The sequence below is a fragment of the Sceloporus undulatus genome, chromosome 1 (genome assembly GCF_019175285.1).
Source record: "Sceloporus undulatus isolate JIND9_A2432 ecotype Alabama chromosome 1, SceUnd_v1.1, whole genome shotgun sequence".
Classification (NCBI taxonomy): Eukaryota; Metazoa; Chordata; class Lepidosauria; order Squamata; family Phrynosomatidae; genus Sceloporus; species Sceloporus undulatus.
This window is the reverse complement of record NC_056522.1, coordinates 21,207,739-21,232,629: the sequence shown is the minus strand read 5'-3', so window position 1 is coordinate 21,232,629 and position 24,891 is coordinate 21,207,739. Positions and strand designations below refer to the sequence as shown.

General features: G+C 41.2%; 1 protein-coding gene across 1 annotated transcript in view; it reads left to right on the top strand.

Moving 5' to 3' along the window:
- ABHD12 (abhydrolase domain containing 12, lysophospholipase) overlaps positions 1-24,891 on the top strand; it is a 54,292-nt gene that overhangs the window by 15,707 nt on the left and 13,694 nt on the right. The window contains exons 2-7 of the mRNA XM_042478690.1: positions 8,263-8,387; positions 10,467-10,572; positions 18,521-18,640; positions 21,017-21,047; positions 21,783-21,828; positions 23,804-23,933. Coding sequence (XP_042334624.1) covers positions 8,263-8,387; positions 10,467-10,572; positions 18,521-18,640; positions 21,017-21,047; positions 21,783-21,828; positions 23,804-23,933 — 558 coding nt within the window. The remainder of the gene's footprint in view (positions 1-8,262; positions 8,388-10,466; positions 10,573-18,520; positions 18,641-21,016; positions 21,048-21,782; positions 21,829-23,803; positions 23,934-24,891) is intronic.

Sequence of the window (24,891 nt, the reverse complement as noted above, 5' to 3'; positions counted from 1 at the left end):
TTTACAAGAAATAAGTGACAAAAAAGTAAGCCTATGAAACTAATACATTTCTGCTGATAAGATGCAGATTACAGCTCAGGGAACTTCATGAGTAGGTGTTACAGGCATGCCATTTTAACATCATCAGCTATACAAAGTTACTGATTTTTTAAAGAACGAGACACTCGGTATCTTCTAAATCATTCCTCAAAATTTATTTTTACTATCATAGCTTTACCATGTCGACCTAGTCCTTCTCTGCATCCGGAATGAAGCCTAGCTAAATCTGAATTTCTTTTACATCTCTCTCTCTCTCTCTCTTCTGTGTTTATACCACTGTCAACATCTAAATTGTAGTTCCTTGGAGTTGCCCTTGCCGTTTGTCTACATAATTCTATAAAGGTATGAACAACACTGATATTTTTATAATACTGAAATAGGACAGAATTCAACATCATATCTGTGATGGTAAAGTCAGAACATTTGTTCAAATACTGTATTTAAAATCGTTGAGGTTTTTGTTCAATGTTGTTGTTTTGTATTTTTGTTGACAACCATGTTTTCCATGGCTTTACTTTGTTTTGAAATTTCTTCAAGGCTTGTAGGTGATTCTGATGATCTAGATGCCTTTAGTCCTGTTTTGGCTTACAAGACCAGAACACTGTTTCAGCTTTCCGTTCCTGCCTAGCTTTCAGATAGTTATGTAATATACAGTTAAGATTTTAGAGTTGAACAAGATGAGCCAAAGAAAGATTAAACCTAAAGCCAATTCCTGTGGCAGTGTTTTTTTTTCATCCCCAAAATGTAATAGTTGCAACCACTTACCGGGAGCAATTGTTGGTATCCACATTTCTCCTGAATAGAGACCAAAGTTCACTTGTAGGGCACATGCTTTCAATGAAGGGCTTATCTTATCAGATTCAGTCCTTAATAACTTTAGATAAGGAATTTCTGGAACCAGGTCTGGACAAGACACTTGCCTGAGTTCTGGAGAGCTTTTCCAACCCATGATTGGAGCTACTAAGGGACACTGTACAGTATTATTTGATGCACAAACTCCAAAGGGCACCCGATTCTTTCTTCTCTTGTGATGTTCTGTCAGCAAAACCTGCAGACCTACTTAGCTGCCAAAATTATCTTTTAAAGTGGATAATTGAGTTCTGGAGGCACAGGCCTGGTTGAGGCAGCAAAGCAATTATGAGAGTGCTGATCAGCATTTGGTTTGCCCTCTTTTCCCAAACCTTGTGGGGTTGGAGACCCTGCTTTATAGTAAAACTTTTCCTTTTATGGATATGGGAATGAACTTCAAGCATACGCATCACAGGTTGTGTGTGTTCTGGAACCCACTTTTCTCTTAGCCTAAGCGGCAATGGTCAGCATCTAGGTATGGTTATCTGTTGGGTATATTTTTTGACAGCAAGACAAAAGTGTGCATGCACAACTTGAATTTGTTGTGATTTGCAGGGTTCAGAGATAGGTTGTTATTTTTCTGTTATCTCTAGAGAATCTCTTCTTTCCTCCCCCAGATTTTCCTTTGTATGCATACTCTGTCTTTGGAAATACATAATCTGAATTTTTGCTCATGGTGGGAAGAACTGCGATGCGAAAATACAGAATGATGGTGCTGACTTCCATATCTCACGTTTTGTTTTGTTCATCCGTTGGCTGATCTAATGAGGTGCAGTGGTTTGAGGACTAGAATTCCTGAGAACCATATTTGCTCAGGTCTGGAAATTATATGAGTGATCATGGGCAAATCACTTTGTCTCAGCCTTAATGGAAGGCTGTGGCAAACCTCATAATAAATCTTGCCAAGAAAACCTGCAGATAGTATCACCATAAATTGATGTTGACTTAAAAGCACATAACAACAATCTATCTGGCACAAGGCCAAAGGTGTGTGCAGAATTAGTCACAGTTCTGTATGTACTGTAATACCTTTCATTGGAGAATACTGTAAGCAGCAGAAGAAAGGAGCTGTAATGAATCAGGGTTAGTAAACAGAAACCAGTAATCAGGAAATTGGGATCAGAGGTCATAGTCTCCTGTTTTACAGAGAATGTAGCTCATCTTGGAGCAGGAGTCCAAACACAAATAGAGATAATTGTGACTGTACAGTGAGGCCTTTTGACATACCTGCTTATAGAGCTCTGTCTATTTCTTGTCACTCTTTTCAATACCTTCATGGAGCCAGTGGAAGATTATGAAATAGCAAAGTAAAAGAGATGGCTGGCTGAGGTGAGGGCAATTCACATCTAATAGGCAAAATAATCTTTGCATTTCATTGTCGAGGTCATAAGTGGACTTAATGTGGCTCATGGAACTGCATACAGCCTCCAGCTATGTTTGCAAACTGCACTGCTAAAATTTCAGGGTGCATTTTCAGAAAAAGGCTGAATCTAACTTTGAAGTAAAGTGTCTTTAAAATAAAATTCTAAATCATCTTACAGGGCATGGTTTTCTCTTGTGTTGTGCTTCAAATGCCAATCTGCCATTTGCGGCCACCATAAAAAGTGAGAATCTGTTTTTGAAACAAAGCACTTGGGGAATGTGCATTATTATTATTATTATTATTATTATTAAGCTTTATTTATAAAGCGCTGTAAATTTACACAGTGCTGTACATACAATCTTTTTAATTGGACGGTTCCCTGCCCTCGGGATTACAATCTAAAAGACACGACACAGAAGGAGAAGGGAAAGATGGAGGGGGCCTCTCTACTAGGATAATACATAGCAATACAGGAAGTGATTCAATAAAACAGACAACAAAAGAACATCAAATAGCCAGTAACAATTATGCAATGCTTGGGAACGCTTCTCTGAACAGGATGGTCTTCAACTCCGTTTTGAAGCTGGTTAAAGAAGAGATGGCTCTTGTTTGCGGGGGAAGAAGGTTCCAGGAGTGAGGGGCAGCGAGTGAAAAGGGGCGAATCCGGGATGGGGCAGAGGAAATCCTGGGCTGGGACAGCAGACCTTGACTACCAGAACGGAGGGCCCTAGTGGGAAGGTGAGGAGGAATAAGGTCTGATAAGTAAGGAGGGGCCAGTCCATGGAGGGCTTTAAATGTCAACAGCAGGAGCTTATACTGAATGCGGAAAGGGAGGGGGAGCCAGTGAAGGGATGCCAACACAGGAAAGATGTGGTCAGAGCGGTGGGCGGACATGATAATGCATGCAGCTGAATGCTGGACAGAAATTAAAGGACGGAGGTGAGAAAGAGGAAGCCCAGCTAGGAGGACGTTACAGTAATCAAGTCGTGAGATCACTAGGGCATGGACCAGGATCATGGCAGTAGAGGCGGAGAGATATGGTCGGATTTTGGCAATATTGTACAAAAAGAATCTACAAGCCTTGGCTGTGGTCTGGATCTGAGGGATACACGACAGAGAAGAGTCAAAGATAAAACCAAGACTGCGGGCTTGCTGGACTGGTTGAATAGAAATGTTGTCCACAGAGACAGAAAAGGAGTGTTGAAAGGTGGGCTTAGGAGGAAAGACAAGAAGCTCTGTCTTGGACATGTTGAGCTTCAAATGCTGATGGCGCATCCACTGCGAGATGGCTGTGAGGCAAGACGAGACTTGCTGTTCAAGCCTTGGAGAAAGGTCAGGGGTGGAAAGATACAACGGTGTCATCGGTATACAGATGGTAGGAAAAACCAAAAGAGCTAAAGAGTTTACCTAAGGACAGTGTGTAGAGAGAAAACAGAAGGGGACCCAGAACAGAGCCCTGGGGAACTCCAACAGATAAGAGAACAGAGGATGAAGCTTGACCACCAGTGACCACTGCAAAAGATCGGCCAGACAAATAAGATCTAAACCAGTCGAGAACAGAGTCTGAGAACCCAAGGTCAGAGAGTATGTCAACTAGGAGACAGTGATCAACGGTGTCAAAGGCTGCAGACAAATCAAGAAGGATGAGAACAGAGTAAAGGCCATTAGCTTTGGCCTGTAAAAGATCATTCGAGATCTTAGTGAGAGCTGTCTCTGTAGAATGCCTTGGGTGGAAACCAGACTGAAAGGGATCGAGGATGGAGTTGGCTTCAAGAAACTCGAGACAGCGAGTTTACAGAATAACCAACATTTTGGGGAACACAAATCATGTAAACAAGGTGTGCTATCTTTTACTTCTTGCTTCAAACGTCTGGGAATAAGATACTGCCACTCCCATTGATTGTTTGCTGAGTGATGTTGTTGACCTTCTGGTCAGTTTTTAACTTGCATGTTTTTTGTTTGTTTGTTTGTTTTTAAATTTTGCATTGGATTTAATACTTTTTTAAGGGGGGAGGGCACCAGGGATTTTATATGTGCTGTATTTTTAACTTTGTTAGCCGCCCCGATTGTTCTCAGAGGGGCGGGATACAAATAAAATTATTACTATTATTATTATTATTATTATTATTATTATTATTATTATTAAGGCAAATTGTGGCTTTCATTTTTCACCATCAGCATTTTGCAGCACGATAGTGGTGACAAGTCTGGCCCATAGGAGTTTGGTCCTCCATCCATCCAAATAGTCCACCTCCAATTTAGGTTGTCACAGCAGGATTTCAGGATCTGCAAAGCAAACAAGTTATAGAAACCACGTGTGAAGAATGAACTTAAGACACTTTTGAAAACTCTGTTGTAAATTAGCTGCTTAATATTTGTGCACCTAGATAAAGTTGTTGTGCAAATGTATACCTGTATTTTAGTGTTCCAGGAGATTTTGTGGAGGTGATAAAGCCTCTGGCATTGACAAACCAAGGCGGGTCACAGACCGCCCGTTTGGGGCGGCCTGCACCCGCCCCTTTCCCCGCTGTATCGGGGCCTCAGCTGCCAGACCGGCAGCCTCCGAGACCCCGATCCGCCGCTTTGCAGGCCGCGGGGAAGCGGCAAAAGGACACTTCCACGCGCCCTGGAAAGGGGTGTCCTTGGGGCTTCAAGCCCCAAGGACACCCGGCGATGGCAGGGAGGAGGAGAAAGGGGCTGCTTGGCCCTTTTCTCCTCTGCGTCGCTGGGCGCAGCCATGTAAAGACTGCGCCCAGCAACGCAAACTCCAGAAGGAGTTCCGTTTCGGAGCTCCTTCTTGCACCGTGGAAAGGGTGCTCTAGACGCCCTCGCGCGGCGCAAAAACGTCACGTCCGCGCCGCCTCGTTTGGAAGCGGCACGGTCGTGATGTCGTAATGGCGGTGGCTGTGTGGAACCCCATGTGACGCCCCTTTCTAACCCTAATACGGACCGAGTCCGTATTTTCAGGCCCGTCTGTAACAGGCCCAAGGTACCCTGATGTGTTCTTCATCCAGCCCATTACCTCTTCCATGCATTCATTCAGAGGAGGCACACTATCCTTAGCTGAGACTGTTTTTCAATGCATGGAGAAGTATATTTGGGTGTTACCAGCGTACTAATAAAATCCCAGCTCATGTTGCATAAAGCAGTGCAGGAGGGACATGCTCTTACAGCAGACAAGACAGAGGTTTCTAGATGAAGAAAGAGAGGGGTAGATGAAGCAAGATTAAAGGAGGGGTCAAAGAAAAGATGGTAGGCAGAAGAAATACTCCAGAAGGATGAAAAGATGCAAAGGCCAGAGTCTGGGGAAGGAAATTTTGAGGTGGGGGAGTATGAATTGCTAGAAAATGTGAGGTACATACATACATGTGTGTGTCTCTCTGTGTGTGTATATATACTGTACATTTTGAATTTTGGTCGTCTCCCTGGGGTATTAGCTACCACTCCTAATTTGCAAATTTCATAGGCATGCCCTCTATTCCATCACCCAAGTCACTGATAAAGGATGCACACACACACAGAGAGAGAGAGAGCCAGGAGCTGCAAGAGTGAGTAAGACTGAAGGTCAAATACATTTGCATTGAAAAAAACTAAACACACCCAGAAATTTATTTGGCTCCAGGCCTCTAGCCTTTACCATGTGTGTGTTGTATACAGAATGGTCTATGTTATTGATTTGCAAATTGCATAGCAAGTCAAAGGAGAACATAATATGACGTGTTTTTTAAGACATAGATGCTAAAGGTTATGAAGTTGTAAAGCGTTGTCACAGAATATCCCCAAGATCTGCTGTGTCATATTGCAAAAATATTGCAAAAGTTCAAATTGTAAAGGAGAAGTTTGTCTGACTCTTAGAGATCCACTTATCTATATTTCAGTATGTTGAATTAAATCAAAACTTGTGTTATCTGTAGCTCTCTCTAGCAGAAAACACCTCATATACAAAATCAACTCTAAATTGGGTTTGCTGCTCTTGTATGGCAAAAAGCAGGTATGTCTATTAATACTTAAAAGAAGCACAAATCCTTATCTGTAAACTACTTCAGCAACAAAGTTGACCTCATAGTCATATGACTGTGAATCAAGCCTCTTCCGGATTTGTGTTTTCTTTTCCGCCCTCCTTTTTGAATTATTCCAAAAGCTATCAAAAAGGTTTCTAGTGGTGTTCTGGATTTTGCTCACTTCTCAGTATTTCAAGCTGTCTAGCTCCTGTGCTCTACTGATATTACAGTTAGGAGGGGAAGCCTATTATAATTGAGCCTGATTGTGCGATTGTTCTAAAATATGTGTATGTATATATGTATTAAACAGCTAGAAAAACAATTGTTCTGATGCAGTTCCTTTTGCCATAGGGAGAACAGAGTAAAAACCTAATAGCCCAAATTTAAGTAAAATATATGGTGAAAGTGATTGTGAATTCTGCTGGAGAGATTTAAGTCATATCTTGATCATACCTGATTTAAGAAACATCTGGCACATTCTTTTTGGTAATTGATGGACCATAGATACTGAGTATCTACCCTAGTGCATTTTAAATGAACGCTACCCTATTAATGTAGCATAAATGTCATGTTTCTGCTTTCAGTTGGGAGCTGAAACAGCCCAATAATTTTGTTCTAACCTATCTTTCCAAAAAGGAGAAGCTAAAGATAATTCCGTTATTACGATAGCTGTAATATTTTTCATTGTTGTGGTTATCAGTATTTCATTTATATCCTACTTTCCCCGACCCAACCCAAGCCTTAAATCCATAGAAAAGAAAGAAGTAAAAACAGCACAGTATACTATTAGAAAACAATTTCTTGTAAACAGTCAGTTCCAAAAATCCTGTTGGAAAAGGAAAAGGTCTTCTGTTGATGTAAGGACAGCAGTGTGGGAGTTAGTATAACCTCTTAGAGTCATACAGTTGGAAAAGACCTGAAGGGCTATCAGATTCAAACCCCTTGCCATGTGGGGATACACAATCAACAGCCTCCGTTTAAAAATCTCCAAAGAAGGAGACTCCACCACACTTGGAGGAAGTGTGTTCCACTGTTGAAAGGCTCTTACTGTCAGGAAGTTCTTCCTAATGTTGAGATGGGATATCTGTGCATTTCATTTTTTCTTCCTAAGTGTAGTACCTTACATTTCTCCCTGTTGAAGTTCATTTTATTAGTTTTGGCTCAGCTTTCTAATCTATTCAGGTCATTTTGAATTTTGATCATCTCCCTGGGGTATTAGCTACTACTCCTAATTTGGTGTCATCTGCAAATTTCATAGGCATGCCCTCTATTCCATCACCCAAGTCACTGATAAAAGAATATTGTAACTATGTGAAGCAACTGTAATTTTCTAAGATTGTTATACTGATAAATCTGGGTGTTGTAAACAAGTATAGTAAAAATAGCCTGAAGCAGGACTACTCAAAAGTGCCCAGGTATAATTAGATCTGTTTTTATTTATGGGAATCCCTGTTTCTAGAAACTTGGCAAACAAGAAATTTCTCTTTCCCTTCTCTCCTGCCCTAGTATTTGAACTAGGGCAGGCTTCAGTGTTGGCAAATGAGGTGGTATACCACCCTCACTCTTTTAATGAGGGACACCTGTATTCATCTCTTATTCCCCTTGTCTTTTCACCCTTTCTCTGTCAGAATGTAACTTTTAAGCTTCCCAGGTCCAAGGCAATTTTTTCCTGTATTAATCTGTGAAAGATGAATATTACAGAAAGTAATGATAGTATATAAACTTGCCTTCATGAACCTGAAACCCTCAAGGTATATTATACTATAATTTACCATGCTGGCATGGCAGAGTGAGAGTTATGACTCGAAATACCAAGAGGGCACCAGGTTGGGAAAGTTGGTGAACACTAGCAGTACATTTCAGATAAAGTAGTTTATAAAATAGTACCTTATGGAAACAGGAAGCTTATGGTATAGGAAACTAACTGATGTAACAATTCATCAAAAATCTTTTAAAAGAATCTTTAAAAAATGTAGCAGAGCTTATATTTCCTTCCCTCCTCTTTTACAGGAGACATGGAATGTGGTTTCGGTTTCGGAAAGTAGTAATCTGGTTGTTGGGAGTATACATAGCCATTCCATTTCTAGTAAAACTCTGTCCTGCTATTCAGGCAAAGCTCGTCTTCCTAAATTTTGGTAAGAAATGTTCATCTCTGTTTTGCTGTATCTTGAAACCATGTGGACATTTTAACATACAATTTATTAACCTTTAATACAAAGAACATATGCCTGTTAAGCCCTTGTACATTAAATTCTGGCCATGGAGTGGGCAATTGCAGTAAGTCTATGGGTCAGTTTTTTCTCCCTGGGACACTGTCAGTGTAAATGGACAGCAAAAATGCCTTTCCTCCAAACCTGGAAGTGATTAGATGTCATTTTCTGTTTTTGAAAAACATGCATTTTAAATGTTAAATAATGTGGGAACCAAGCAATTTATTTTAAAAAAATTCTATTCCTGAAGCCTTCTAAAAGACAGAACATTTTTGGTTGGTTTTTTTTTTATGGATGGGGGAGTTCCAGGAAATCTGGAGTTGTCAAGGGTGGCAAAAACATCCTTGGAGTCTGTACTTTGGTCCCAGGGCCTTATTTGGGTCAACCTAGTTTAGCATTTGAGGTGCATGCACCTTGAATGCCTCAAGAAGCTGTTCACTTATTTAGGAGACAGTGTGAAAATATGACACAGGAAGACTACAGTATTGCCTTTAAGACATCAGGGTCATAGTTATTAGTTATACGTAGATTCGTTCCCCCCTTTTTGTGGGGGATCCATTCCGGACCCCCACCAGCACCACAAAAATGGAAATTTGCAGATATTCAAGCCCCATTGGCTTGAATGGTTGCATGCCCCTGTGGGCACGTGCACCATTTTAACCCTCCTTGCTTGTTGGTCTGTGAAGGACCGAGACTGCGGACTCGAAGTCTGCAAAAATGGAGGGATGAGTTATACATATGAAGATATCAGATTAGAATCTGTGGCCCAAAACACATGGGTAAATATGATGGGCAATATCTGTTGTATCCTGCCTACAGATGCAGCCTGTTCCTACCCCCAGCATTTAACCTGGTTTGGTGCGGCAATAGGCAGGTGTTAATAGAGCTGCCATTGCTGCTCTCTGTGCAGGTTCCTCCTGTGACCTGTAAGGGTGGAAATTGGGTACCTGGCTTCACCCACATGGCCAGGCAGCCCCCATCTGACATAAGAGGCCATGGTAGGCCTTCATGGAGAACAGCGATGGCAGGTAAGGGGTGTATGGCCATCTGGTCTATTGGCTGTTGCAGTGGGGTTTCTGGGAAATTGTCGCAAATAACCTGCTACTTTAAACTGGGCTAAGGACTGACTGGGCTTGGGTCAGGCTGGATCTGCTGAAATGGCATCTGGTCTACCCTTTCCTTGCTTGAGGCTGTTGGCCTCCGTCATCTGACCAGCATGATGCCAGGCTGATGGGGGGTGAAACAGGCCCTATGGTGGTTCTGCAAAATTCATTTGCAGCTTTCCTTTTCTTCTCTTAGATTGTAAAACTGAGTGTGTTAGTAATCCAGTGTGCATTTAAAAGCACACAGCATTAACTTCTGTTTTATAAATTCCTCATGAAATGCTGATTGAGGAAAAACTTGATGTGGTCTAGAATTTGTGTGGCTGCTGACATCTGCAGAGAATATTCTAACTGTCTGCCTTCTCTAGTATTATCTATGCTGTCTTTGGTATAACCATATTCTGATCATTATGGTTAGCTGATATGTAGATAGTTGGTTTTTTCACATATTTTCTATGTACTACACAAGAAAACAATATAAAACAATAATGGCATTATCTTCTGAAACTTTCAACATTAAGTCTAAAACTATACAATTATGTATTCTGTCTTTAGTGTTGGAAAGAGGATAATTTATTAGTCTGTTTTGGCAACAAGAGTTAAAATTTCATAAGAACCTTTTTGAAGATAGCTACACAGTGAGGAGAAGTAACTAATAACTGGGAAGAGTTGATTTCTCATTTGTCCCCTTTAGTCCCGTTTGTAACCTTAAATAATTCCCCCTCTTGATGCTTGAAAATGTTCAGTAGTTTGTAGCCAGTTTACTTCTGAGTGATGATTGTAATTTTATTACATTAGCCATTGTGAAATTATATATTGATAGTATTTGTAAAAGCTGGTGCTTATACTTTGATCAGCAGGTAAGCAGAATGTTAAAGAAATGTTTGTTCTTCTGTTGCAGTGAGAGTACCCTATTTCATTGACTTGAAAAGGCCCCAGGACCAAGGTTTAAACCACACATGTAACTATTACTTGCAGCCGGAGGAAGATGTAACTATTGGAGTCTGGTAAGAAAGGCCTTGTTCTTCTCATTATCTATTAGAGTCAGAGGGTTTTTTTTTGGGGGGGGGTTTTGGTATGGTCAGACGTTATGGTTTTGATCAAACTGTTGAGAGAGCCTCCAACAACAACACCATGTATATTCCTGCGAATTTTGAATTTTTGTATGTGTGGGTGTGTTACCATTCATTTACTGTTAGGCATGCAACCCATCCTTCAGAAAACACCTCGTACTCTGGACTGCAGTTAAATATGTTGAGCAGCAAATAAAATATATCCAGCTTAAATTGCAAGGAAGGCAAGTGATCTTAAAACTAAAAACTGTTCCATAAAGCTGGACGTCAGAATACAGAAGACCTAAGAAATTAAATTTGCTTTTCTTTTTGATAAAAACACATGGGTTTGTTTCCGAAAAAATCTCTGAGAACCAATCAAAGCTTACATAAACAAGCCATCATGTGACAAAAGTTACTACTCACAAGTATTGTTAGAAATGGAATTGCCTTTCAAGAGAACGTCTTTGTAACTGATTTGTAGGGAAACAGTTTTTTGGGAATACCTACTCTTCTAGTAGTGGTGTAGTAGTTTGAGCATTGGACTACAACTCTAGAGAGCTGTGGAAACCTGCTGGGTGATTTTGGGCAAGTCACGCTTTCTGAGCCCCAGAAGATGGCAAAAGCAACCCCCCTCTGAACAAATCTTACCAAGAAGACCCTGCGAAGGTAAGATTTGTTCAGAGGGGGGTTGCATATATTTTATAGTGAGGTGTTATCTGTGAGCTTGTCATCCATGGATTTAAGCCTCTGTGGATGGCAAGCCCCATTGTTGCCAATGCTGGTGCATGCATGTGGATGCCTAGCAGATGTGTGCGTGTCGTGCCACCATTAGGGACAGTGGGATTTGCGGTCTCACGTTTTTTGGCATCCCAAGAAAATAAATGGGTCCAGAATGGATTCCTTACGGAGACCAGGGTTTGACTGTATTCTGTTTCGCCACAATCCCAGTTTTCAGTCCCTCAAACAGTCTTTATTCACATGCATCATATTCAGTTTCATTTGGCTGTTTTGGTCTTCCATCTAGGATTTATCGCTTAAAGATTATGTGTACTGGAAGCTTTGGGGCTTCCCAAACTTGTTGTTATCTCCTTCTTTTGTGTGAATGTTGCTGTTTTAGGCTCCACAAGAACCTAGACTCAGAGAATGAGTTCACTGTTAGTATTTAAGAAGGATATATTATGTATTGCTGTGTACAACTCAGTAACACCATCTCTGATGGTGAATTATGGTTCCTTTGCCTCACCCTCAAGAAAGGGCAGGGCGTTGGTTCTAGTGAGCACTTTAAGTGCATGGGAGAGATTATTTTCTATTCTTTGGGACTGTGGCAAATACTGATAGGGCCTAAACTTCATGAAAGCTTGTACAAAGATCTTGGAAATCAAGGAGTGTTACCACCTGATTGTATTTAGTCCTCTTTACTAAAATTCCCAAGAAAATAAATATTGATATGATTTCAGCTTATTTTAAAAGCTGCTTGCACAGCCCAGCCAGATAATTCAGTGAATTTGTGTTGAGCTAGAATATTCACATTAAATAATAGTTGATGCTTGAAATTGCTGGGTTTAGATTACTAAGATGCAGGAAATCATTGACCAAAATGTGTTTTTTATAACTGGATTGATTTAAATTTTCTCTTATTACATCATGGAGAAAAGTTCAAGTGGTATTCAGTGTTCATGTGATGTGAATGATCAGTCTGAGTGGGTGTATTTGTTTTGTGATGAATCAGCTTTTTAGATCAGTGACAGTAAGCAGTTTTAAATACCATCTGCTAGTTTGCTTCTGGTTGCATCTTGTTTGTTTGTTCTCTTTCGGTGGAAACTGTCATGAAAACCTGCCACAGTGTGATATAATTGTAGCTTTCCAGAACAATCAATCTGCTACCTAACATGAATCGACTTGAGTTGTGTCCAGCCACAGGAAAAACATAAGCTGATCCTTTCTTACTGAAAAACAGAAGTCATAGACTGAACTTGTACAACACTGACATTGTGTTGGCATGGCCCCATGTGATCTGCTCTGAATTGTATATGTGACTCAAACTCTCTTCAGATTTTTGTCTGAATGTATGAGAGCAGTAAGTGAACATGAATAGAGAATCACTTCAGACCTCTGTGCTTATTATGAAATGGTCCAGGACTGATGTTCAGACCCAGCATGTACAATTCCCTCCATCTCCTTTGAGCTGTCATACATTTGGGCAAAGGTCTGAACAGGGCTTCAAGTACTCCTGTATCCACCTAAGACTACTTATAAGAGCCCAGTGGTACACCGCTACTGGAAAATACTGGACTTGATTTTTACTAGTTTATAACAGAAAGCAAAATATTTCAGAGAGGAAATGGCATGCTTTCCTAGGTGAACTCCATCACTGAACAGATTCTTCTTCTTCTTCTTCTTCTTCTTCTTATTATTATTATTATTATTATTATTATTAACCTTTATTTATAAAGCACTGTAAATTTACACAGCGCTGTACATACAATCTTTTAATTAGATGGTTCCCTGCCCTCAGGCTTACAATCTAAAAAGACACGACACAAAAGGAGAAAGGAATGATGGTGGGGGATCAGGTCCAGGGGTTCTTCTCTACCTCCGAGGCCTGGACCAAGGGAGATGGACTGGAGGGAGGGCTTGGCTTCTTAATGGATGGGTAATCTTCTTCCAGGGAAGCCTGTTGGAGCTAGCCTTCCTCTCTAGTAGGATAATACATATAAAATACATAGCAATACAGGAAATGATTCAATAAACAGGCAACAAAAGAACATCAAAAAGCAAGTGACAATTATGCAATGCCTGGGAACACTTCTCTGAACAGGATGGTCTTCAACTCCGTTTTGAAGCTGGTTAAAGAAGTGATGGCCCTTGCTCGCGGGGGAAGAAGGTTCCAGGAGTGAGGGGCAGCAAGTGAAAAGGGGCGGATCCAAGATGGGGCAGAGAAAATCCTGGGCTGGGACAGCAGACCTTGACTACCAGAATGGAGGGCCCTAGTGGGAAGGTGAGGAGAAATAAGGTCTGATAAGTAAGGAGAGGCCAGCCCATGGAGGGCTTTAAACGTTGACAGCAGGAGCTTATACTGAATGCGGAAAGGGAGGGGGAGCCAGTGAAGGCATGCCAACACAGGAGAGATATGGTCAGAGCGGTGGGCGGACGTGATAATGCGTGCAGCTGAATACTGGACAGAGATTAAAGGATGGAAGTGAGAAAGAGGAAGCTCAGCCAGGAGGACGTTACAGTAATCAAGTCGTGAGATCACTAGGGCATGGACCAGGATCTTGGCAGTGGAGGCGGAGAGATATGGTCGGATTTTGGCAATATTGTACAAAAAGAATCTACAAGCCTTGGCTGTGGTCTGGATCTGAGGGATACATGACAGAGAAGAGTCAAAGATAAAACCAAGATTGCGGGCTTGCTGGACTGGTTGAATAGAAATGTTGTCCACAGGGACAGAAAAGGAGTGTTGAAGGGTGGACTTAGGAGGAAAGACAAGAAGCTCCGTCTTGGACATGTTGAGCTTCAAACGCCGATGGCGCATCCACTGCGAGACGGCTTTGAGGCAAGACGAAACTTGCTGTTCAAGCCTTGGAGAAAGGTCAGGGGTGGAAAGATAACACTGGGTGTCATCGGCATACAGATGGTAGGAAAAACCAAAAGAGCTAATGAGTCTACCTAAGGACAGTGTGTAGAGAGAAAACAGAAGGGGACCCAGAACAGAGCCCTGGGGAACTCCAATAGATAAGAGAACAGAGGATGAAGCTTGACCACCAGTGACCACTGCAAAAGATCGGCCAGACAAATAAGATCTAAACCAGTCGAGAACAGAGTCTGAGAACCCAAGGTCAGAGAGTATGTCAACTAGGAGACAGTGATCAACGGTGTCAAAGGCTGCAGACAAATCAAGGATGAGAACAGAGTAAAGGCCATTAGCTTTGGCCTGTAAAAGATCATTCGAGATCTTAGTGAGAGCTGTCTCTGTAGAATGCCTTGGGTGGAAACCAGACTGAAAGGGATCGAGGATTGAGTTGGCTTCAAGAAATTCAAGACAGCAAGAATAAACAGCCCGTTCCAAAACCTTAGAAAGAAAGGGAAGAAGAGAAATCGGATGATAGCTAGACAAAGAGGGGGGGGGGGGGCAAAGAGAAGGTTTTTTTCAGAATTGGGGAGATGAGAGCATGTTTGAAGTCTGACATTTCTGCAGTGTGTTTTGGGCCTGAGAAGAGTTGCAGAGTACCGCCATCATTTAAAAACACTCCAGCAATTTGGGCAGAGTTAGGATTGCCAGATTGGATCTGGGACAAGAGTCCTTTAACTTTAATGATAATTTAGAGAAGGATGAGGTACTATAAAGGAAATTATTGATTTGTTGTTGGAAAAAGTTATTTGTCCTTCCCCATATTTCAAACCTTCAGCCATAGCTATTCCATCTCAACATATCTATTTCCTTACTGAGGAAGGAGGCAGAGTAGAGCACCTGGATCTATTTCTGTCAACAGCAAGTGTCCAGCAACAGGAACAGAGCTCAGCACTCCTCTGTACCTGTCTTCTCTAATGAGGCCATAACCATATTTGGAGGGGAATAGCTGTGACTAAAAATTGGGGTTCAGAAGGTAAGGGAGGATAGGTGTCTTCATTCCATCTGACGGATCTACGTTTATGGTACCTCATCTTTCTCTAAGACCTGTTAAGGAATAAATTACAGGAGTCCCATCCCTCTTCTGAAGCTAGTAGTCTAGCAAGCCAATGCAGGAGACAACAAGGGGGCGGGTTGGAAGCTTTTAATCTAAAGGATCTGAGATTTTGAAAAGTGCCAGAGGGCCTACTGGCCATTCAAATAACAACAACACAGTAATACAACAACAACAGCAACAATTTTTATTTATTTTTATTTATTTATTACCCGCCTCTTCCCATGGACTGAGGTGAGGAACAACAAATCAATTAACAACATCAATTAAATACATTAATTCAAACATGCAACAGTTTAAAAGGACAAATAAAACATACACATTTTAAAACAGTCTGCATTTAAAATTCAACATCTTAATTCACAATTTAACATTATCTGGATAAGCTTGCTAGAAGAGACTGGTCTTCAATGCTGTTTTAAATTTTGAGCATGTATTCAGCGGTTGAATATTTTCCAGCAGCTCATTGTACAGTCTAGAGGTGGCTGAAGAAAACGTCCTCTGGCTGACAGTTGCCAACCTAGTCCTGGCTGACTGGAGTAAATGTCTGCCAGAGGACCTGAGCATATGGGGCGGATTAAATGGGAGGAGGCAATCCTGTAGGTAGCCTGGACCCAAACCGTGTAGGTCAGTGGTCCTCAAATGGTGCTCTTTAAGGGATTTTGGACGTCAGCTCCCAGAATCCCAGACTAACATGGCTGAGGCTTCTGTGAGCTGAAGTCCAAAATTTCTTAAAGAGCATAGTTTGGGGGCCACTGGTGTATGGCTTTAAAGGTAATAACCAACACTTTATACCTTGCCCGGAAACTAATTGGCAGCCAGTGGAGTGATTTTAAAATCAGTGTACTGTAATATGTTCACTCCTGGATGTCCCAGTAATCAATCTGGCTGCTGTGTTTTGAACTAACTGAAGTTTCCAGACTTGGTACAGAGGTAGCCCAATGTATTGCAAAAGTCCAGGCTTGAGATTACCAGTGGGTGCACTACTATTTTTACGTCCTCCAGCTCTAGGTAGCGGTGCAGCTGGTGCAACAGCCGAAGCTGATAGTAAGCACTCCTTGCCATCACATCTGTCTGAGCTGTCACTTGGATCAATGGACCCAGAAGCACCCACACCCAAAACAAATAATAATAATCAGAGGGAGCGATCAGGCAGACCCAGCAACATCGGGGACTGCCTGAAGGAAGAGGCCCCTCCCTCCTCAATGTCATCTTGGCCTCAGAGGGAGCGATCAGGAAGACCCAGCAACATCAGGGACTGCCTGAAGGAAGAGGCCCCTCCCTCCTTAACTGTCATCTTGGCCTCAGAGGGAGCGATCAGGAAGACCCAGCAACATCAGGGTCTGCCTGAAGGAAGAGGCCCCTCCCTTCTTAACTGTCATCTTGGCCTCAGAGGGATGCATGCGATCCGGAAGACCCAGCCAACATCGGGGACTGCCTGAAGGAAGAGGCCCCTCCTCCTCAATGTCATCTTGGCTCAGAGGGAGCGATCAGGAAGACCCAGCAACATCAGGGATGCCTGAAGGAGAGGCCCCTCCCTCCTTCAAGTTCCTTGGCTCAGAGGGGCGATCAGGAGACCCAGAACATCGGGCTGCCTGAAGAAGGGCCCTCCCTCCTTAACTGTCATCTTGGCCTCGAGGGAGCGATCAGGCAGACCAGCAACATCAGGGTGCCTGAAGGAAGATGCCCCTCCCCCTTTCTTGGCCTCAGAGGGAGCGATCAGGCAGACCCAGCAACATCAGGGACTGCCTGAAGGAAGAGGCCCCTCCCTCCTTAACTGTCATCTTGGCCTCAGAGAGAGCGATCAGGCAGACCCAGCAACATCAGGGACTGCCTGAAGGAAGAGGCCCCTCCCTCCTCAACTGTCATCTCGGCCTCAGAGGGAGCGATCAGGCAGACCCAGCAACATTGGGGACTGCCTGAAGGAAGAGGCCCCTCCCTCCTTAACTGTCCTCTTGGCCTCAGAGGGAGCGATCAGGCAGACCAGCAACATCAGGGACTGCCTGAAGGACAAGACTTCTCCCTCCTTTAACTGTCACCTTTTGTATTGTACAGTATTACAATTTTTACTGTACACCGCTATGATCATTGTGGAATAGCGATCATTGTGGAATAAATAAAACTTATTATTATTATTATTATTATTATTATTATTATTATTGCCCGAAGCTTACAATTTCTTTTTCTCTCCATTATTTTGCTTCTACAATCTGTGAGACAGCAGACAGACTGGAACAACTGAATGAGCACAAAGTTGTACGACACATTTTCTAAATCCTAATTTTCTTCATGTGTCTGAGGCTCTTCTGTTTTATCATATTTGAAAGAGAAGTTTTCCAACCTAATAAATACTAATGGTCTTTCTAAAATAATTCATTAAAACAGCATTAGACTGACAATCCACGGAGTTCAGAAACATGGGGGGGAACACGCTAACAAATTAACCTTTTCAATAAATTAACAATCTCACTCCGAAAAAGCTCTGCACATGCCTCTTTGGCACCAATGGCTTCCAAAGGGTTTTTTTTTCCCCCTTCAAGATTTAACAGGAAAGAAAATTCCTCCTCCACATCTGTTCTCATACAATTAATTAACCTGCCTTTGCCTAGCTGATATAATTTGCATTTTTAGAAGCTGAGACTTAAATGTAAATAGGCAAAGCTTGTCTTTTGTGTCTTCATTCTTTTGCTGCTTCAGAAATGAATGCAGGATTTTCTTACAATAATTGTGATATTGAGAACAATATCTGGACATATAATATAATGCCTGTGTGTTTGTTATATTCCATGTAATCTCAAAAAGTATTTTCCCCTCTCTCTTTCCCCACAAGTTTCTGTTGAGCAAGTACCTCCATTTGGCGTGTCTTCTCTGTGCTACTGTGTGATTAACTGTTTGATGTAAATACTGGCTAAGTTTCCTCTGAGTCATAACTCTGGTTTAATAAGCTTTAGCTGTTGAAATTAATTAGAAAGCATATAAAGCTCTGAAGGATAATAATTCATTAAAGGCTAAACAAGATGTTAGTGATATTCATTGGTTTTATGTATTGACTGGCTTCTTGGAGGTGTTGAAGAATGAAAAAAAATCCTGATATGTATCTACAGTGCATAATTTCTGCCAGATTTTATTGGTTATTTTTTCTTCTTGGCATCTATAGAGTAGGAGTAGAAAGTACAGGGAAACAATAAAATCCCTAACTTGCTATTTGCTTTTAGGCACACAGTTCCTGCAGCACTATGGAAGGATGCTCGAGGCAAGGATCACCTATGGTATGAAGATGTTTTGGGTTCTAACCACCCAGTGATCCTTTACTTACATGGAAATGCAGGGACCAGGTAAGACATAAGAAAAACATTTGGACTGCAGAGATAATAACATCTTGGTTCTTATTGGTTTTGATCATGTTTGGCTCATACTGATTATTTCTTGTTTTTATTTATGGCATTTCAATTTTATACTGCCCTTCACTGAATAACATTTCAGACAAACATGTAGATTGGGCCCTGAATCTTATTGTTTGTCCCAAATAGAAGTTTTTATTTTCCTTTCAATATTAGATATCAATTTAGGGCCTCAGGAAGAGCTCTTAAGACATGAGCATACTGGAAGGGGAAGAAGTGCTCTTTCAGTTATCTCTCTTCCAGGCTCTGCTTTCATTAGTCTGCACAGGTGCACAAAACTATTACCTAATTCCAGTTATTAACCCTTATAGAGAGACCCATTGAAGCAAAGGTATTACGTTCCCAATTACTCAGGTCCAAAACACACTGCAGAAATACTCCAGTTTGAGACCACTTTGTTTGCCTTGGCTCAGTGCTAGGGAATCCTGGGAATTGTAGTTTATTGTGGCACCAGAGCATTCTGACAGAGAAGGCTACAAAATGACAGTTCCTAGAATTCCCTAACATTGAGTCAGGACAGTTAAAGTGGTCTCAAACTGGATTATTTCTGCAGTGTGTTTTGGACCTTTAGGAGAAACAATTGAATTTAGGTCTCTATTTATAATAGTTGGATTTAGGCTTGTATTTGTAAAAATGAGGCATGTTCCCTTTTCCTTAAACATACAAACAAACTTTCTATCTTGAAAGATATGGGAAGTTCTAGACCAGGGGTAGGCAACCTTTTTGAGCCGGGGGCCGGGTTGCTGTCCCTCAGACAACTGGGGGGGGGGCCGAAGCCGGGGAGTGGAGCTTCCACCCTCTGGGGGCGGAGCCGCACACCAGGGGTGGAGCTTCCACCCTCTGGGGTGGAGCCGCACGCTGGAGTGGCGCTTCCACCCTCTGGGGGTGGAGCCGCATGCTGGGGCGGAGCTTCCTCCCTCCAGGGGGCGGAGCCGCATGCCGGGGGCGGAGCTTCCACCAACGCCCGCAAGGAGAAGTAGGCATGTGCCTGGCCTCTCCTCCTCGGTCCCTTCCTTCGGCCAAAGCCCAAAAATAAATAATTAAATAATTTTTTTTAAAAAAAAAAAAATTAAATAAATAATTCATACTTACACTGCAAACATTATATGAAGTAAAAAACAAAATGGGAACATATACAATATTCAAAATGAAGAACAAGAACAAGTAAAGTTAAATAAAAATTAGGAAATCCAGATCAAATGCATGCACAATGTCTCAACCCAAAAAGGAGCAAGCCAGCCCATGTGGAGGGATTTTGCAAAGAGAATACCAAGGGATGTAAGCATAAGAATAACAATATTTGTTAGCATGTGGAAGCTACCTGAAGGCCACAGAACAGGGGAAAATGCATGCACACTGTGTCCCAAACCACAAAGGCACAGGTAGTAGTGTAGCTTCCGATAACCCCCCCTCCCCCAATGAACCAACCTCTTCTCTTGTGCGGTAGTGGCTCTTTCTTTCTTTCTTTCTTTCTTTCTTTCTTTCTTTCTTTCTTTCTCTTTCCTTCTCTGCCTCCTCCTTCCCCCCTCCCCGCTCTTCCATGGGGGGAGGGCTGAGGGCAGAGCCAGGAGAGTGGAGCCAGAAGGTGAAGGGCAGGGCCAGGAGGGCGGACAGAGAAGGGAGGAGGGGAGAGCCAGGAGAGCGGAGCCTGAAGGGTGAAGGGCGGGGCCAGGAGGGTGGAGGGAGAAGGAGGAGGAGGGCGTCGCTCATTCAGAGGCCTGGCACAGCCCTGGAGCCCTTGAACAGGGCTTCAGGGAGCACACCAGGCCTCCTAGATGGGCGCCGCCATTTTGAAAAACAAAATGGTGGCCGGAGCGGCGGCAATCGGCGGCAAGAGCAATCGGGGGCCGGTCCTGGCGCCTCCGGGGGCCGGATGTGGCCCGCGGGCCGCAGGTTGCTGACCCATGTTCTAGACTAAAGGGCAAAATTAGCTCAATACTGTATGTAAAAATGAAGCCCTAATGCACACATTATCTGTGGTCACAATCTAGCCATGGCTATGCACTTCTAAATGTGATACATCTCAGTGGAAGAGGCTTGCTTTTCAGTAGACATGTGCTATTTTGTACAATGAGTTCTGTTAAGTTTGATGTGGCTTATTCTCAGATATACGGATGTAGAATTGCAGCATTAAGTATACGCTTGACAGCTCCATTGAAAGCAGTGGGATTTCAATGTGCTTTTTTCTGTTTTAAGAAGTTGTTCTGTTTTAAGAGGCAGTCTCTTTTTTGTATTGAGATGTTTGGGAAATAATGTATCCTCTTTGGACATGTTAAACTAATGTGTAACTTTCTCATTGTCTTTTAATAGAGGAGGTGATCATCGTGTGGAACTCTATAAGGTTAGAATTGCAAAATTGTTGTCCATATGGCTAATATACTAGTAAGATCTATAGATAACTTAGTTATCTGTGGTTACTTCAAGCAGATATTTGTATTTTAGTTTTGTATAGAAAAACTATGAAAAAGTGCTGGAGCTATCAGATTAGCAAGTTGAAAATTATGTACCTTTGGACAGTTCTTCACTCACCTTTACAGCCTTCAACAGAATCTTCAACAAACTTCAGCTGTTTTTGGACTTTACTAGTTCATATTGCAGGTAGAAGATTGTATGTTTAGCTTTAGTATTTTAAGCTTTAGTAATCCATTTGGGTAGTGATTCTCAAATGATGGGGTGGGAACCCTCTGCGGCGCACAAAATTTGCTCAAGGAAGGCAGGGAACTCGGAGGCCCTGATCCGTTTTTCTCCTCTTCCCAAATTTTTTATGTATAAAATTTATATATGTGTTGAGTTGAAAATTGAATTTACTTAAATAAAACTGTTCTAATTTGAATGATGTTGTTTCCTTATAAAATGTTAAAATATGAATATATCTGTATGTGCAAATGAAAATATGCATACTATATAAACAATTTTTTTCATATGTCACATAGATGTAAAATAAGATCCCAAGGGTAAAACATTTGAGTACCACTGTATTAGAGGACAGGATTGTGTTCACGAGCTTTTAGATGCTTTTCACATGTTCACATGCTTTCAAAAAAAAATCTTATTTGTGTCTGTTTTTTGTTCATAGGTTCTGAGTTCACTTGGTTACCATGTAGTCACATTTGATTATAGAGGTACGTTTCTTAGTTTTGAATGATACGGTGGACCCTTGTTATACGCTGGGGTTTGGTTCCAAGATCCCCCGTGTATAACAAAATCCGTGTATGCTCAAGTCCCTTTAAATATAATGATATAGCAAAATGGTGTCCCTTATAAAAAATGGAAAATCAAGGTTTGATATTTGAAATTTATACTTTTTAAAAATATTTTCAAACCGTGTATACTTGACTCAGTGTATAAAAAATCCGTATATAAGAAGGACCGACTGTACTTTAAATTGTATCTAATGTTTTTGTTGCAACTTCCCCACCATCCATCTCAGTTTTTTCAAATAAGAGCTTATATTCATTTAACAAGAAAGCTTTTGTTTAGCACGATGCACTAAGAGCTATGCCAGGAGGTTGTAGCTTTTAAGGGCTGCAGGTGTCCCCTCCCCAGTTTTTTATTAGAGAAATTTACAAACACATTAAAGGTTTCCAAACAGAAAGAGACAGTAAGTTGGGTTATGAGTATCAGATAGCAAACATAGTATCTCAGTACTTCAGAATGACCTTCCCAGAGGTGTATTAAGATAATACTGGATTTCTTTCAGGAGGGGTGAGGTTCAAAGGCATTCAAAATGCTTTTCCAGAAGGCTGCTTGTTGTAATGGTGGTTTGGGACAATGTGTCTTCCTGTTCTTATAGGAAAGCCATATCTGGATGAAGATGTCATAGCTGATGCGGCTTTTTGAAGCTTTTATATTGTGCATCACTTTTTCAGAAAGAAGAGTGGTTCAGATTCTTTATTATTATTATTATTAACCTTTATTTATAAATCGCTGTAAATTTACACAGCGCTGTACATACAATCTTTTAGTTAGACGGTTCTTTGCCACCAGTTATCTATTGTGAAATTAGCAGGGTGGTTTTTTGTTTGTTTTTTGCTATTTTGAGGTGAGCAGTGGGTGAGGAAGAAAGCAATCTAGAGTTGAACATCAGAAAGAGCTAAGCTACCATTTTTGGTTGGCATATGGCTAATTGATCTTGGGAATCTTGATTTTTTATGAATAAATTTGTCACTAATTCATTGCTATACAGTGAATATGGAATGGAAGAAGCTTAAAAGTATTGATTAGAGTTTGAGTCTTCCAAGATTCTGTTTTTGAGTGCATCCAACTGGTGGCTGCAAGCATATTGTTTAGATAATAAGTATTTGGTATTGTATTCTGTGCTTTGATTAGTTCCAGTATCTCCACTAACTTAAAACTGAATGGCTGTTAGTGGCAATGTGGTGGCTGCAAGTCCTAGATTTGTTTGTTCATCTGAAGCTGTCATTTCATGTTCCATGGACTTACAATTTTACCTTATAATTTTACTTTTCCTTTGTTAGTCTTGTAAGTGTAATAAAATATAACATCTAAACAGGTTATTTAAAAATAAATGTTGTTTTACAACTAGCCAGTACAGTACAAGAAATATACTGTATGTCAAAAAATACAACTCTCAGTTTAGTCAGCAACCTCATTGTTGACCACTTTCTTCTCACCTGACCTAGTTCTTCCCTTATGTCTGAGCAATTTAGTAGTCACAGAAAGAAACCAAATATGATATATTACTTTTCTCTTTTTAAGGTACCGTAGTACTTATTACTGCTATTCTCCACCTGTAGTCTGAACTGTTGCAGTTCAAACAGTGTTATTTTCAATTTATTTTGCTATGCAGTCACAGTTAATTTTAGGATGAGATTTGTTTAACAATGTTTCAGGTTGTAAAATCAACTGACTAAAATAATCTGGAACACTGGTTTTCATTTTGTGCCAGATTCATTTTATTTTGATGGATATTTTATATCTAAGCAGTTGAAAGGCAATTAAGAACTGATCTCTTGAGTTGTGGTGTTCTGAGCGGCTCTGTTCTTTGACTTTATAACTCAAGCATAGTAGTTAGTCAACTTATTTTAAGTAATAGCTGGGAACATGATTCATGGAATAAAATATTTTTTCTTTCAGGTTGGGGAGATTCAATAGGTACTCCCTCAGAGAGTGGAATGACCTATGATGCTCTTCATGTTTTTGACTGGATAAAAGCAAGAAGTGGAGACAATCCAGTTTATATATGGGGGCACTCTTTAGGCACTGGGTAAGTTGTCAAATTCTAGGTGGCTTTAAGCAGGATTTTACAATAACATAAGTGGCTAAACCCTTTCTATTTGAGATGTTAGTGTGATTGTGTGATGGGTAATTATAGTCTAAATTGATTTGTGTTGAATCAGCACTGACATAAATGGAATTGCTCTGGTAATTTCACATTAAAACAAAACTAGTTAGTAAATGATAGCATAGGCCATATTTGTAGATCCTGGAATTCAAGATGTACATGTTAAAAATATAACTTATATCAACATAGGATATATGGGACCTGTGGACAAATTGAGAAGCCTTTATCATCTGAATTTGATGTACAAATAATTTGCTCTTGTGCTAAATGTGAGCTGATCGTAAAGTCTGACAAGAATTATTCTCTTGTTTGGCTAATCCCAAAACATTCTGCCAAACTGGTACCTTAAATTTCCCCCAAAAGTAATCAAGAACCTGGGCAAATGCTGGAGGAATGAAGCAATTGCTTCTGGTGACCATTGCCTGGCAGGAGGTAGGTCATTAGGGCTTGTGGAAGAAACATCTCTGCAAAAAACAATGGCAGCCACACATTACCATATATATGCATCTATAAGTCTAAAATTTTATGCCCAAAAATTGACCCCAAAATCCCAGGTTGATTTATTTACGGGTCACTATTGTAATGTGATATCAGCTCTTTTAGATTTCCTCATACAGTGCAGAGAGGAGTTTATTTCTCTCTGGAGCCAAGCACTGGGTGATTTATTGATATTGCTGTTTGTTTACAAGTCTCACTCCTGTCCATGTGTCTGCCTGAAACAAAAGCTGAAATGATGAAGTCAAAAGCCTTAATGAGAGTCTCTCTTGCCATACACACGCATACACACGCTGAAGGAGCCTCCAAGTTTTACCCCCGACCTATCCATGGGTCATGGCAAAATCCATAATTTTGGCCCCAAAACCTGACCTGGACTTAATAC